Source organism: Elgaria multicarinata, chromosome 5, assembly GCF_023053635.1.
Source record: "Elgaria multicarinata webbii isolate HBS135686 ecotype San Diego chromosome 5, rElgMul1.1.pri, whole genome shotgun sequence".
NCBI lineage: Eukaryota > Metazoa > Chordata > Lepidosauria > Squamata > Anguidae > Elgaria > Elgaria multicarinata.
The window spans coordinates 134,833,110-134,847,273 of record NC_086175.1 but is presented as its reverse complement, the minus strand read 5'-3'; the positions used below and the strand labels follow the sequence as shown (position 1 = coordinate 134,847,273).

The window sequence follows — 14,164 nt, the reverse complement described above, 5'->3', positions numbered from 1 at the left end:
GTGGAGCCCAGAACTGGACGCAATACTCTAGCTGAGGCCTAACCAGGGCCGAATAGAGAGGAACCAGTACCTCACGCCATTTGGAAGCTATACTTCTATGAATGCAGCCCAAAATAGCATTGGTCTTTTTTTGCAGCCATATCGCACTGTTGGCTCATATTCAGCTTGCGATCTACAACAATTCCAAGATCTTTCTCGTTTGTAGTATTGCTGAGCCAAGTATCCCCCATCTTGTAACTGTGCATTTGGTTTCTATTTTTTAAATGTAGAACTTGGCATTTATCCCTATTAAATTTCATTCTGTTGTTTTCAGCCCAGCACTCCAGCTGTAACCTCTGGTGAATGGCTAACCTCGTGGACCACCTCCCACCTCCTCTCAACTCCGCTCACTTGACCCTGTGGCAGACTCTGGGATATGTCAATTCTGATGCTCCCTTCCCCTCTGACAAAGACTGAGTCCCTGGAGTAGGGGAGGATGATCTTTGAGCCTGGGCCTCCTGCCTGATAAGCCCCTGGGAAGATTCCTCCTTGATTCCTGGAGAGTCTTGGAGAATTTCCTCCCTTGCTTCCTGTCTTATCACAGAATCATAGAATAGTAGAGTTGGAAGGGGCCTACAAGGCCATCGAGTCCAACCCCCTGCTCAATGCAGGAATCCACCCTAAAGCATCCCTGACAGGTGGTTGTCCATCTGCCTCTTGAAGGCCTCTAGGGTGGGAGAGCCCACCACCTCCCTAGGTAACTGATTCCATTGTTGTACTGCTCTAACAGGCATGAAGTTGTTCCTGATGTCCAGACGGAATCTGGCTTCCTGTAACTTGAGCCCGTTATTCCGTGTCCTGCACTCTGGGAAGATCGAGAAGAGATCCTGGCCCTCCTCTGTGTGACAACCTTTCAAGTATTTGAAGAGTGCTCTCATGTCTCCCCTCAATCTTCTCTTCTCCAGGCTAAACATGCCCAGTTCTTTCAGTCTCTCTTCATAGGGCTTTGTTTCCAGACCACTGATCAGACCCCCCCGTTATTGCAGTGTCTAAACATTAAAAATATTCAGAGCAAATTTATGTTATGTAAAAATAAGTACAGATGCAAAATCATCCATGCAAATACAGGTTGAAACCATTCCGCCTGTTAACGATTACCCCCATTTTTTGAAGACAGTATTGTTTAATATACCAGCTCTGCCCTCGTTTTAGCTATTTCACAGATGATATTTCTGGGGAATTTCTAACATTCTGCATACGTTATTCTAGCTGTCCCAGTTCCATTATGTAAGAATTCTGTTTACTGCTGGCTGTTTTAATTACCAGATCTCTGCAGAAATCAGCAATAGTATTATCAGATATATATATATATATATATATATATATATATATATATTCGGGATATTTTTAAATTGCTTCTCCCATTTTATCCCTGACTCCATTCCAAAAAACAGCAACACAGGAGCCCTGTTTGCAGGGCTTCACCTGAACATATGAAGGCTTAAAGTGGGTAGAGGATTGGGGCCATGCCCCCTGCCCTCCCCCACCCCCCCAATTCAGACATGGCTGTGTTCCAAAAACACCCAAAAACAGTGTTCGGAGTGAACGCAGATACTGCAAACGGGGCTGTGATGCCAAACGTTCACACACACAAACGCACAGAGCTTAAAAGGAGCCTGGGTGTAGCGGGGAGGGTGGGGGTTGGCAGGGAGAAATGTTAGCAGATTGAGGCAACTCTCCTATTTGTGGGAGCAGCCTCCTGCTTAATTGAAACCTGGGTGCCGGAGTCAGTTGTTGGGAAAACAGATGGAAACTAAATACAGAACCTTCCTCCAGCCTCATGGCTCCATATGTGGGATTATGAGACGCTTCAGGTTCAACACAACAACAACAAAAACTCACACCCTTAATTGGGAAGGCGCAAAACTGGGCATCAGCCGTCTGGCTGGCCAAGGCACAGTGTGTATGCCTCCACTCCCCGCACAGAGGCTGCAGACTGCAATGATCAGGAGTAGATGCACAGTTACAAGATGGGGGATACTTGGCTCAGCAATACTACAAACGAGAAGGATCTTGGAATTGTTGTAGATCACAAGCTGAATATGAGCCAAAAGTGTGATATGGCTGCAAGAAAGGCAAATGCTGTTTGGAAGCTATACTATGGAAGTATAGCTTCCAAATCACGTGAGGTACTGGTTCCTCTCTATTCGGCCCTGGTTAGGCCTCATCTAGAGTATTGCGCCCAGTTCTGGGCTCCACAATTCAAGAAGGACGCAGACAAGCTGGAGCGTGTTCAGAGGAGGGCAACCAGGATGATCAGGGGTCTGGAAACAAAGCCCTATGAAGAGAGACTGAAAGAACTGGGCATGTTTAGCCTGGAGAAGAGGAGTTTGAGGGGAGACATGATAGCACTCTTCAAATACTTAAAAGGTTGTCACACAGAGGAGGGCCAGGATCTCTTCTCGATCCTCCCAGAGGGCAGGACATAGAATAACGGGCTCAACTTACAGGAAGCCAGATTCCAGCTGGACATCAGGAAAACCTTCCTGACTGTTAGAGCAGTACGACAATGGAATCAGTTACCTAGAGAGGTTGTGGGCTCTCCCGCACTAGAGGCCTTCAAGAGGCAGCTGGACAACCTTCTGTCAGGGATGCTTTAGGGTGGATTCCTGCATTGAGCAGGGGGTTGGACTCGATGGCCTTAGAGGCCCCTTCCGACTCTGCTATTCTATGATTCTATGAACTCGACAAGTCAGAGTATGGGTTGAATATAGGTTGAGTATGGGTTGCCGCTGAATCCTGGGTTGCTGTGTTGTGTGAACTCAGCTGCACTAACAAACCATGGTTTGTTAACCACAAACAACCCACAAAGAGAACCCGTGGTTTGTTGTTGATTTGTGCTGTGGGTTGCTTGTGGGTAACAAACCATCCTTTGTTAGCATGGCTGAGTTCACACAACACAACAACTCAGGATTCAATAACAACCCGCACGGTTCAGTGATAACCCGCATTCAACCCGTACTCCGGCTTGTCATGTTGTGTGAACCGGGTTTTAATGGACCTTCAGCAGGATGTGTTGATAAGAATATTTATTTATTTATTTATTTATTATTTAAAATATTTATATCCCGCCCTATATCACGAAGATCTCAGATAAAGATCTCAGGCGTACAGATAAAAATATACAGTATAAAACAATAAATATGCACAGTTAAAAACAAATTAAACCATGATCCAAGTTAAAACAATATATAATTTAAAAGCAGTATAAGCAGTTAAAACAATGTGTCAGTGAGTTTAACCATCAAAGGCTTTGTTAAAAAGCCATGTTTTTACTTGGCGTCGAAATGAAATCAACGTTGGCACCAATCGGGCCTCCCAGGGGAGGGCATTCCACAGTCGGGGTGCCACCACAGAGAAAGCCCTCTCCCTTGTCCCATCATAACGTATAGGTTGCATTGGTGGGATGCGGAGAAGGGCTCCTCCAACAGATCTAAGGTCTCGGGCAGGCATATATAAGGAGAAGCGCTCTCTCAAGTATCGAGGTCCCAAGAATATATAAATTAATGCAGATCCAGAACTGGTGTAAGTCTGTGGGATGCTCACAAACACTCTTGTATCTTCCCCCCAACCCAAAAAAGCTCAGAAATGCACACAAGAGATCCCAGGGGAAGATCAGGCCATTCGCCTCGGCAGCGGGCCAGTATGCTCTCTCCCACCCCTCCATCCAGTTTTCCATCGCATGCTTTGTAATGCCAAAGTTTCATCTGCCCTCACTGACATTGCTGTGCACCAACCCTGATTGGCTAGATGGTGCACAGGATACATGCTCCCTGACTGGCTGGAATCATGTGGACGGCAGGTAGAAGATGAAGCAAACTAGGTAAGCTTTGGGGAGTTTCCTAGGAAGATTTTCCTCCTCTTCTCTAGTGGGGTTTGGAAGAGCAACTTGCACCAACCTATGAAGAGGCCATTTCCAGTGGCCAAGCTCCACCCCCCCTGCTATCTCTCGCTCTAATGAGTGCATGGAGACCCACACCGTGGTCCTGCAGCATCTACCTACAAACGTGACGCGGAAGAACTCACAGCCTGCTGAGGGATGCCCGATTCGAGGACCGTTTTCAAGGTGATGTTGATGAAAGCGCTGTAGTAGGGATGGTCCAGGGGCAAGTCCTGGAGACTCAAGAGGACGGTAGCATTGCCCTTGATGACCTCCAGCATGTCGGCAAGCTTGCAGACCGACTGGTTGGCGGCTCTTACGTAGTCAGACTTGGAGAGGGAGTTGGCTGTCCAGAAGGGATCGTTCTGTGGAAAGCAGGAAGGCGGGGAGGAAAATAAGGCACCAATGTTTAAAGCCAAGGGCTAGGAGAAAGTCGCCTCTAGACCACAAGCCCGATTTCTATTTTTGTGCTCAAGGCACTTCCAGAACCCACTCATGGTATGCTCTAACATGCTGCTGCCAAGGGGACAGAGCGGTTGGCCCAACCCCAACATCTGTTTTCTGAGTCGCGCATGGACGTTTATAAGAATCACAGAATCATAGAATAGTTGAGTTAGAAGGACCCTATAAGGTCATCAAGACCAACCCCCTGCTCCATGCGGGAATCCACTTGCTGTCCAGCTGCCTCTTGAATGCCTCTAGGGTGGGAGAGCCCACCACCTCCTTAGGTCATTGGTTCCATTGCCGTACTGCTCCAACAGTCAGGAAGTTTTTCCTGATGTCCAGCCGGATTCTGGCTTCCTGTAACTTGAGCCCATTATTTTGTGTCCTGCACTCTGGGATGACTGAGAAGAGATCCTGGCCTAGAAGATGGGAACCTTCTTTCAAAGGCCACATTACCTCAATTGTCATCTCTCACATAGGTTTGGACTCACATAGAATCATAGAATAGTAGAATTGGAAGGGGCCTATAAGGCCATCAAGTCCAACCCCCTGCTCAATACAGGAATCCACCCTAAAGCATCCCTGACAGATAGTTGTCCAGCTGCCTCTTGAAGGCCTCCAGTGTGCGAGAGCCCATGACCCCCCTAGGTCATTGGTTCCATTGTCATACTGCTCTAACAATCAAGATGTTTTTCCTGATGCCAAGCCAGAATCTGGCTTCCTGTAACTTGAGCCCCTTATTCTGGGATGATTGAGAAGAGATCCTGGCCCTCGTCTCTGTGACAACCTTTCTTTGCTGGGTTTTGGGTCACCGCCTACATCTCGCTTTCTTAAAGCCGATTCCCATCTGTCAGCTCTTGATAGATTGCTCAGAAGAGCAAAGACTCCTTATCTGACACAGCAGGCGGACCGGGAGAGATTCATTAATCCCGGAAGCCCCTTCTCTGATTAAACCCCCTCGCAGAATTTCTCACACTGAGCTTGTCATGCGGCCCTTTGATGAGCTGGGGGGGGGGGGTTGGTATTGGGGGGAAGAAAGAAGGAGGAAAATGGTCCTCTCCACTGGTGTCCTCTCAGCCGTCCCCAACCTACACTACTGCTTTATAACAGTTTATAATGGTACTGCCTTTTAATGATGTGGTGCTTTTAGTGATGTATTGGTTTTAAATGTTTTAATTAGTTGCATGATGTTGCATGATGTTGCATTAGTTGCATGATGTTGCATTTGTGTTGTGCCCCGCCTCGATCCGGAGGCAGAGGCAAGTAACAATTTTATTTATTTATTTATTTATTTATTACATTTCTATACCGCCTAATAGCCGGGGCTCTCCGGGCGGTTCACAAATATTAAAAACATTCAAAGTATAAAACAACAGTATAAAACCATACTATAAAATACAATATAAAAGCTCAACCAGATAAAAACAGCAGCAATGCAAAATTATGAATTTAAAACACCAAGTTAAAATTTATTTATAGACTGTTAAAATGCTGTGAGAATAAAAAGGTCTTCACCTGGCATCTAAAAGCATATAATGTAGGTGCCAAGCGAACCTCCTTAGGGAGCTCATTCCACAGCCGGGGTGCCACAGCAGAGAAGACCCTTGTCCTGGTAGCCACCTGCCTCACTTCTTTTGGCAGGGGCTCACGGAGAAGGACCCCTGAAGATGACCTTAGGGTCTGGGCAGGTACATATGGGAGGAGGCGTTCCTTCAGATAGCCTGGCCCCAAGCCGTTTAGTGCTTTAAATGTTAATACCAGCACTTTGAATCGGGCCCGGACCTGGACTGGCAGTCAATGAAGCTGGAAAAGGACTGGCGTGATGTGATCTCGTCAGCCAGTCCCTGTTAGTAAACGGGCTGCCCTGTTTTGTACCAGTTGAAGTTTCTGGACCGTTTTCAAAGGCAGCCCCACGTATAACGCATTGCAGTAATCCAAACGAGAAGTTATCAGAGCATGGATCACTGTAGCTAGGGTATCTCTGTCCAGATAAGGGCGCAGTTGGTATATCAGCCTAAGGTGATAAAAGGTGCTCTTTGCCACTGAGTTCACCTGTGCCTCAAGTGACAGTTCTGGATCCAAGAGCACCCCCAAACTACGGACCCGATCCTTTAGGGAGAGTGCAACCCCGTCCAGGACAGGGCGAACATCACCTCGCCAGACAGATGAACCACCCGCTAACAGTACCTCCGTCTTGTCTGGATTAAGTTTCAGTTTATTAGCCCTCATCCAGTCCATTACCGTGCCAATAATAATAATAATAATAATAATAATAATAATAATAATAATAATAATAATAATTTGTTGTTGTTGTTGTTGTTGTTATTATTATTATTATTATTATTATTATTATTATTATTATTATTGACAACTGTTGGGGCCCAGGACACACTCCATATACCGTTTTCAACCCTCTTTCAAAGTGTTATATCCTTCTTGGTGAAGATCTGGCCCTGGTGCCCTCCAGACGCGGTGGACTATATCAGGGCTGGAAAATTTACCTACAGAGGGTTAAGCCCTGGAAGAAGAAAAAACTGGACGTTTGCACAATCTCTGGATCCTTGATTCTCTACAGGTGTTAGACATCATTAGTGGACTGTAAAATGTCAAGGCCTCCTGATTCAACTGTTGACTGAATGATTGGCTGATGGAACTGGGTGCAATACCATGTATGAAACATATATAAAGTTGTACAGATGGAATGGTGGTGTGGGTGGATGCTGGATGGTGATATTTTATCATAGAATATCATACAATAGCAGAGTTGGAAGGGACCTACAAGGCCATCGAGTCCAACCCCCTGCTCAATGCAGGAATCCACCCTAAAGCATCCCTGACAGATGGTTGTCCAGCTGCCACATGAAGGCCTCTAGTGTGGGAAAGCCCACCACCTCCCTAGGTCACTGGTTCCATTGTCGTACTGCTCTAACAGTCAGGAAGTTTTTCCTGATGTCCAGCTGGAATCTGGCTTCCTGTAACTTGAGCCCGTTATTCCGTGTCCTGCACTCTGGGAGGATCGAGAAGAGATCCTGGCCCTCCTCTGTGTGACAACTTTTCAAGGATTTGAAGAGTGCTCTCATGTCTCCCCTCCATCTTCTCTTCTCCAGGCTAAACAGGCCCAGTTTTTTCAGTCTCTCTTCATAGGGCTTTGTTTCCAGACCCCTGATCATCCTGGTTGCCCTCCTCTGAACACACTCCAGCTTGTCTGCGTCCTTCTTGAATTGTGGAGCCCAGAACTGGACGCAATACTCTAGATGAGGCCTAACCAGGGCCGAACAGAGAGGAACCGGTACCTCACTGTATCATGGATGCTGATGATTTTGTATGCTGGATGATTTTGTACAAAAGACGTTATGCCTCAGTAAAAAAAAACTTTACTGAAGAAAAGCTATACGTGTTGTGAGTATATTTTCTTCTCTTAGGGACAAGAGCTCAATATCCATACAGAAGAAGCAAACGCTGAAGCTGCTGTGTTACTGCTGAATCTCTGCTAAAGTCAATTCCTGACAGACTAGTGGACAAGTACCACTGTAAAGACAAACGGGTGAGACACCGTAGCACGACCCAAGGGCCGCCTTTAGCCCCGTGCACCAACCCAGCATTTTGAGCCTTCTACGAGGCCCCTCTGAGGGTCCCTGCACCATTCGTGGCTTCTTCACTTGTGGCGCCCTGTGGCGTTACACCCCACAAGTCAGTTCCCAAATGTATGTCTGTAGTTTGTAAGTCTGTGGTGAGTTTAGAATGTTGGCCTGAGTGGGCGGAGTTAGAATGTCTGGGGAGGGGGAGGAGTCATATATAAGGGAAGGACTGAGGGGATCGTGAGGGACTTTTGAGGTCCTTAGAGCAGCCTTCTTCAACCTGGGGCGCTCCAGATGTGTTGGACTACAACTCCCAGAATGCCCCAGCCAGGCTGGGGCATTCTGGGAGATGCAGTCCAACACATCTGGAGCACCCCAGGTTGGGGAAGGCTGTCTTAGAGTCTTTAGTGCTCTCTGTGTTTAGGGTACTTAAGTTCTGGGAAATCTGAGGTTCAGTGTAGAGAGTGGTGTCTTTGGAGTGTGGTGTGCACGTAGTTGATGTATATTAATCAATACTGATAATAAAGGAAGTTCAAGATTGATTGTGTGAGAGAAAGGAAAGCGCGTATGTGAATGAGTGAAAGGATTGGATGAAAGGTTTCCAAAAAGGTTTTAGAATGTTTTAATTTGAAACAAAGCTTGTGAACTTTTAAAAAATAAATTTTAATTATTTTGTTTTTAACTACCACAAAAATCCCACGTGTCTGTTTGGCATTTATCATCTGAAGATTATTCATTTAGCACCCACTCTGACAATCATTCACCTCAGCACGTATAACTCACAGTGTATTATTTTATATATTGAAATCCTTCTCCATTTAAACCCCTTCCTCCACATAGTTTGGAGGAAGGTGGTTTTTATTAGGGATGTGCTCCGCTCCGATTAGAAGCGTAGAAGCAGAAACGAATTGGCCTGCTCCGCCTTGCCCAGAGGCGGAGTAGAAGCGGACCGGGGACCCCTAGAAGCAAGGCGAAGAGAAGCGCCCATTTTCGGAGCGCTTCTCTTTCCGCGGACCGATCCGATTGCCATTTTGAAACATTTCGCCCATAGGATTGCATTGCGGAAAAGAAAAGGGGATAACTGTGTTGTTTTTGAAGCTATCTTTCTGAAACTTCTTGTGCTTAGAGAGTCATGGCTGGGAGTCATTTTGAGCCTACCCTCAGCTCTCTGCGTGGTGCGGTTCGCTTGCTAGAATTTTTTAAAAAGTAGGGTAAAGGTGGGAAAAAGATTACCTTTTCAACTGCTGAGGGGCAGAGTCAATTCCCGGTCATGAGGGGATAGGCAAAACGGGTAACTTGGGATTCTGGGAACTTCTCTTTCTTAGTCTGAACGGACTTTTCCCAGTGTTTTTTAAAACAGTAGCCCCACCAAATGCACAAACACAACCTGAAATCATATACTAAGCCAATAATAAGAGATAGAAACACAGCACTGCTACCCATCCTAACTTTGGGGAACAACTGAAAAGATGTGGTGCAAGGGGATGAGCTCCCCTAGGGCATGTGGACGTGCCCTCACTCTCTCCTGTACTTGGAGGGCCATCAGAGCCCTCCAAAGAGAGTAACCCGGTGGAGCAACGCCTATCATGAGTTGAAGTGAGAGCTTTGCTTCTTAAAAGACTGGTTCTTAGACAGGACCAGTTAAATTAGCCGATGATTCCCCATCTGGGCACGTCCACCACCACCCCTCATTACTGGTAAAAGACAGATATAGCCTTTTTAAAAAAAGTTCTTCTTGTTGTTTATTCAGCAACACTGCTGCTTTTAATTCCACCCCTCCTTTGTTTATTTATTTATTTATTTATTTATTCCATTTAATATGCATTACTGGCTTATCCTTGGCTCACTTCCTTATGCCCCCAGAAATGTCTGCTGCCTGCCTGCCTTCCCTCCCTCCTCCCCTGCCCACCTCGCAGGGATGGTTTGTGTCTGGCTTTGACTCGGGGGAGAAGTCCTTCCAGCGCTCACTTAGAGTTTTGGAAGTTCCAAATCCATTTTTCAAGTGTGGAAGAAGATTCATTTAGGTTGATCTCTACTCCCCAATTCATGGCATGTTGGGATTTCCTTTGAAATGGCCCCATTGAGCCGTCTGCAGGTTTAAGCCCCGCCAAAAATCAGGGGATGATGGGATTGCCTTGTACCTTGGCATGATTGTGGGTCTAGATAGCATCTGTGAGTGTGCCCACTTCCCTTTTTTTATCTGTCCAAATGTCAGAGAACAGTCCACGTCTGCAAATGGGGTGCCCGATTTTCATAAATTCCCCAAAAATCAGGGGATGATGGGACTGCCTTGAGTCTGGGCGTGCATGTGTATCCCTGGATAAGCTATCATGGTGGCGAGTTTGAGGTTTTTAACGTGCACATTGATGGAGCTATTGAAAGGGGTGTGAATGGGGTGCCCGATTTTCATAAATTCCCCAAAAATCAGAGGATGGTGGGACTGCCTTGAGTCTGGGCGTGCATGTGTATCCCTGGATAAGCTATCATGGTGGCGAGTTTGAGGTTTTTAATGTGCACATTGACGGAGCTATCGAAAGAGGTGTGAATGGGGTGCCCGATTTTCATAAATTCCCCAAAAATCAGGGGATGATGGGACTGCCTTGAGTCTGGGCGTGCGTGTGTATCCCTGGATAAGCTATCATGGTGGCGAGTTTGAGGATTTTAACGTGCACATTGACGGAGCTATCGAAAGGGGTGTGAATGGGGTGCCAGATTTTCATGAATTCCCCAAAAATCAGGGGATGATGGGACTGCCTTGAGTCTTGGCATGCATGTGTATCCCCGGATAAGCTATCATGGTGGCGAGTTTGAAGTTTTTAACGTGCACGTTGACGGAGCTATCGAAAGGGGTGTGAATGGGGTGCCCGATTTTCATAAATTCCCCAAAAATCAGGGGATGATGGGACTGCCTTGAGTCTTGGCATGCATGTGTATCCCTGGATAAGCTGTCATGGTGGCGAGTTTGAGGTTTCTAACGTGCAAATTGACAGAGCTATCGAAAGGGGTGTGAATGGGGTGCCCGATTTTCATAAATTCCCCAAAAATCAGGGGATGATGGGACTGCCTTGAGTCTTGGCGTGCATGTGTATCCCTGGATAAGCTGTCATGGTGGCGAGTTTGAGGTTTCCAACGTGCAAATTGACGGAGCTATTGAAAGGGGTGTGAATGGGGTGCCCGATTTTCATAAATTCCCCAAAAATCAGGGGATGATGGGATTGCCTTGAGTCTTGGCGTGCGTGTGTATACCTCCATGAGGTGTCATGGTGCCAAACTTGAGGTTTCTAACTTTAACAGAAAAAAAGTTGTATACTTTTTTAGCTTAATGCAAGCCTATGGGGGGGGGGGAAACGGAGCTCCGATCCGGATCCAGAGCTCCGCAGCGGAGCGGAGCGGACATAGGCGGAGCGGGGGCGGAGCGAAGCGGCCCGATCCGCAAATTGCGGATCTGGAAGAGAAGCGGAACGGGGGGGGGGGCCGTGCACACCCCTAGTTTTTATCCCTCGCCTCAGGCGTATCAAGTGGCGGTGCTTGGCTTGAGCATGGAGTGGCCACGGCCAGGCTTGGTGTTCAGAGCCTGTGTTGTGGCACACCCCACCGCTGGCATTCTTCTACTGCCATCTCTTATTTTGCGTGGGTGGGGGGAGTGGAGCCCCCCCCCCCCCCGGCCCGGATCATTAGAAAAAAGTGACCCAGGCTTTCCGGGATGTTTAGCTTACTGCCGTCTATTCTACTGAATAAATGACTATTAAATTCTGCAATTTTTTAAATTTATTTTTTATCCTGCCACAGCCTGAACTCTTTGTAAACCAGAATGAGAGGTTCTGAAAAAACGGTCTGAAAATGCTTAAGGGTACAACCCTATGCATGTTTAGATAGGAAAAAGTCCTACAACTCCAAAGCTCGCTGGGGAATGTTGAGAGCTGTAGGACTTTTTTTCTGTCTAAACTTGCATAGGATTTATTAATTTATTTATTAATTACCCGCCTCTCCCTCTGGATCGAGGCAGGGAACCACACCAAACACCATAAAATACATAAAACTGATTAAAAACATATGAAAGTAAAACATTATTAAAAGGCATCTTAAAATTCGACTGGGTAGGCCTGCCGGAAGAGATCAGTCTTTACAGCCTGAATTCAAAAAAGACTATTAAGCTGACGGATCTATCCTGGCAGGCTGTTCCACAGTCTGGGAACAGCAGAAGAGAAGGTCCTTTGGGTAACAGTAGTCAATCTAGTTTTTGCTGGCTGAAGTAAATTCTTCCCAGGGGACCTGAGTGTGCGGGGCGGATTGTATGGGAGAAGGCGATCCTTTAAAGGTAATAACTAACACTTTATACTTCATCCAGAAACTAATTGGCAGCCAGTGAAGTGATTTTAGAGTTGGTGTAATATGGTCACCCCTAGGTGTACCGCCATATTTTGAACTACAGTATTTCTTCGATTGTAAGATGCCATCGATTGTAAGACGCACCCTAATTTCAGTACCACCAACAGGAAAAAACAACACCCTAAGACACACCCACGATTCTAAGACGCACCCCATTTTTAGAGATGTTTATATGGGGGGGAAAAGCGCGTCTTAGAATTGAAGAAATACGGTAGTTGAAGTTTCCGGACTAGGCACAAAGGTAGCCCTATATGTAGCACGCACTGCAGAAGTAAACCGCCCAGAGAGCTTCGGCTGTGGAGCGGTATATAAATGTAATAAAATAAATAACTAAATAAGTCGAGCTTCGAAGTCAACAGGGTGTGCACTACGATAAAATGGAGGAGGAGGACGAAGAGGATTACGTACACCGCCTTGGGTTCCTTAAGGAGGAAAAAAGGCGGGATATAAATGTAATAAATAAATAAATAACTTCGCCTGGTGCTGGTGGCCAGCAGGATGGAACCCCAATATTCCCCTACGCACCTTAAGGAACCACTCGCCAGCATTCAAGCTCTCCAGGTCGGTCCAGTTGAACATGGAGGAATGTTCGTAGGCCAGGTCTGGAAACACGTCCTCCACGTTGGTCGTCCTCCGTAGCGTCTTGTCATGCATGAGGAAAGGCACCCCGTCGTAACTGTGGGACAGAGGGAAGGGAAGCATCGCCCTTTAACTTGCAGGGCAGCGCCTGCAGGACCCGGAGCCGGCATGGCCGGGCCCCCGCCGAGGCCCCCACACGGGCCCATTGACAAGACCCCCCTGGAGCTGCTCCTCCTCTCCCCCATGGCCACCTGCTTGTTCCGCTGCCTCTCGCTTTGGCCCAGGCAAAGTGAGAAGGAGGAGCAGAAGACACCTGCTGGCTCCCCAGCTCTCTTCCTGCCAAGCAAGCAGGTGGAAGCAGTGAGGAGGAGAAGAGAGAGCAGCTGGTGGCCATGACAAGGAGAAGGTAGACTCAGAGAGGGATGGGGGCCATGGCGGGGGGGCGGGGGAGCTTGCCCAAAGGCCCTACAAACCCTGGAGCCAGCACTGCATGCGATGCTGGGACTTTCTGGGTCAGAAGAACATCAGAACATCAGAAGAGCCACGCTGGATCAGACCGAGGGTCCATCTAGTCCAGCACTCTGTTCACACAGGGGCCAACCAGCAGTCGACCAGGGACCCACAAAGCAGGACACAAGGGCAACAGCACCCTCCCGTCCATGTTCCCCAGCCACGGGTGTATATAGGCCTACTGCTCCATCTAGCCCAGTATGGTCGACACTGATGGTTCTACCAGGGTTTCAGACGTGGGGTTTTCTTGGCCCTACCTGGAGGCCGGGGATCAAACCCAGGACCTTTGGCATGCAAGGTGGGGGCTCTCCCATGGAGCTACGCCTCTTCTTGCCTGCATCGTCTTCCAACGGATGGGGGTTTTACCGCCCGAGGCTGGAAAGCCAGCTGCACCCCCTCCTGCATGGAAAGGGTCTGTCCACCTGCATCCAGTCTACTGGAGGGGAGGGGATCAGAGCCTCAGTGGCAGAGAGCCCCGGCTTTGCGCACAGAAAGTCCCAGGTTCAATCTGCAGGTAAGTTTGGGAAAACTCCCGCCTGAAACCCTGGACAGCTGTTGGCTGCCCAAAAGTTGACAATCCTAGGTTCGAGGAACCAATGGTCTGACTCAGTAATAAAGCGGGTTCCTACGTCCGTAAGTGCAAAAGCCTGCCAAAGGTAACATACGTTACGGCTGGGCAAATCCGGGTTTTGGATTCAAAAATTCAAAGCATGGAGGCCATTCTATGTTGGATCCGCCATTTTAT

General features: G+C 47.6%; 1 protein-coding gene across 4 annotated transcripts in view; it reads right to left on the bottom strand.

The window, feature by feature from the left end:
• GDPD5 (glycerophosphodiester phosphodiesterase domain containing 5) overlaps positions 1-14,164 on the bottom strand; it is a 219,667-nt gene that overhangs the window by 26,501 nt on the left and 179,002 nt on the right. For all 4 annotated transcript variants that reach the window (XM_063127249.1, XM_063127250.1, XM_063127251.1 and 1 more), the window contains 2 exons: positions 12,856-13,006; positions 4,066-4,284 (listed from right to left, as the gene is read on the bottom strand). In XM_063127249.1, the coding sequence (XP_062983319.1) occupies positions 4,066-4,284; positions 12,856-13,006 (370 nt within the window). The remainder of the gene's footprint in view (positions 1-4,065; positions 4,285-12,855; positions 13,007-14,164) is intronic.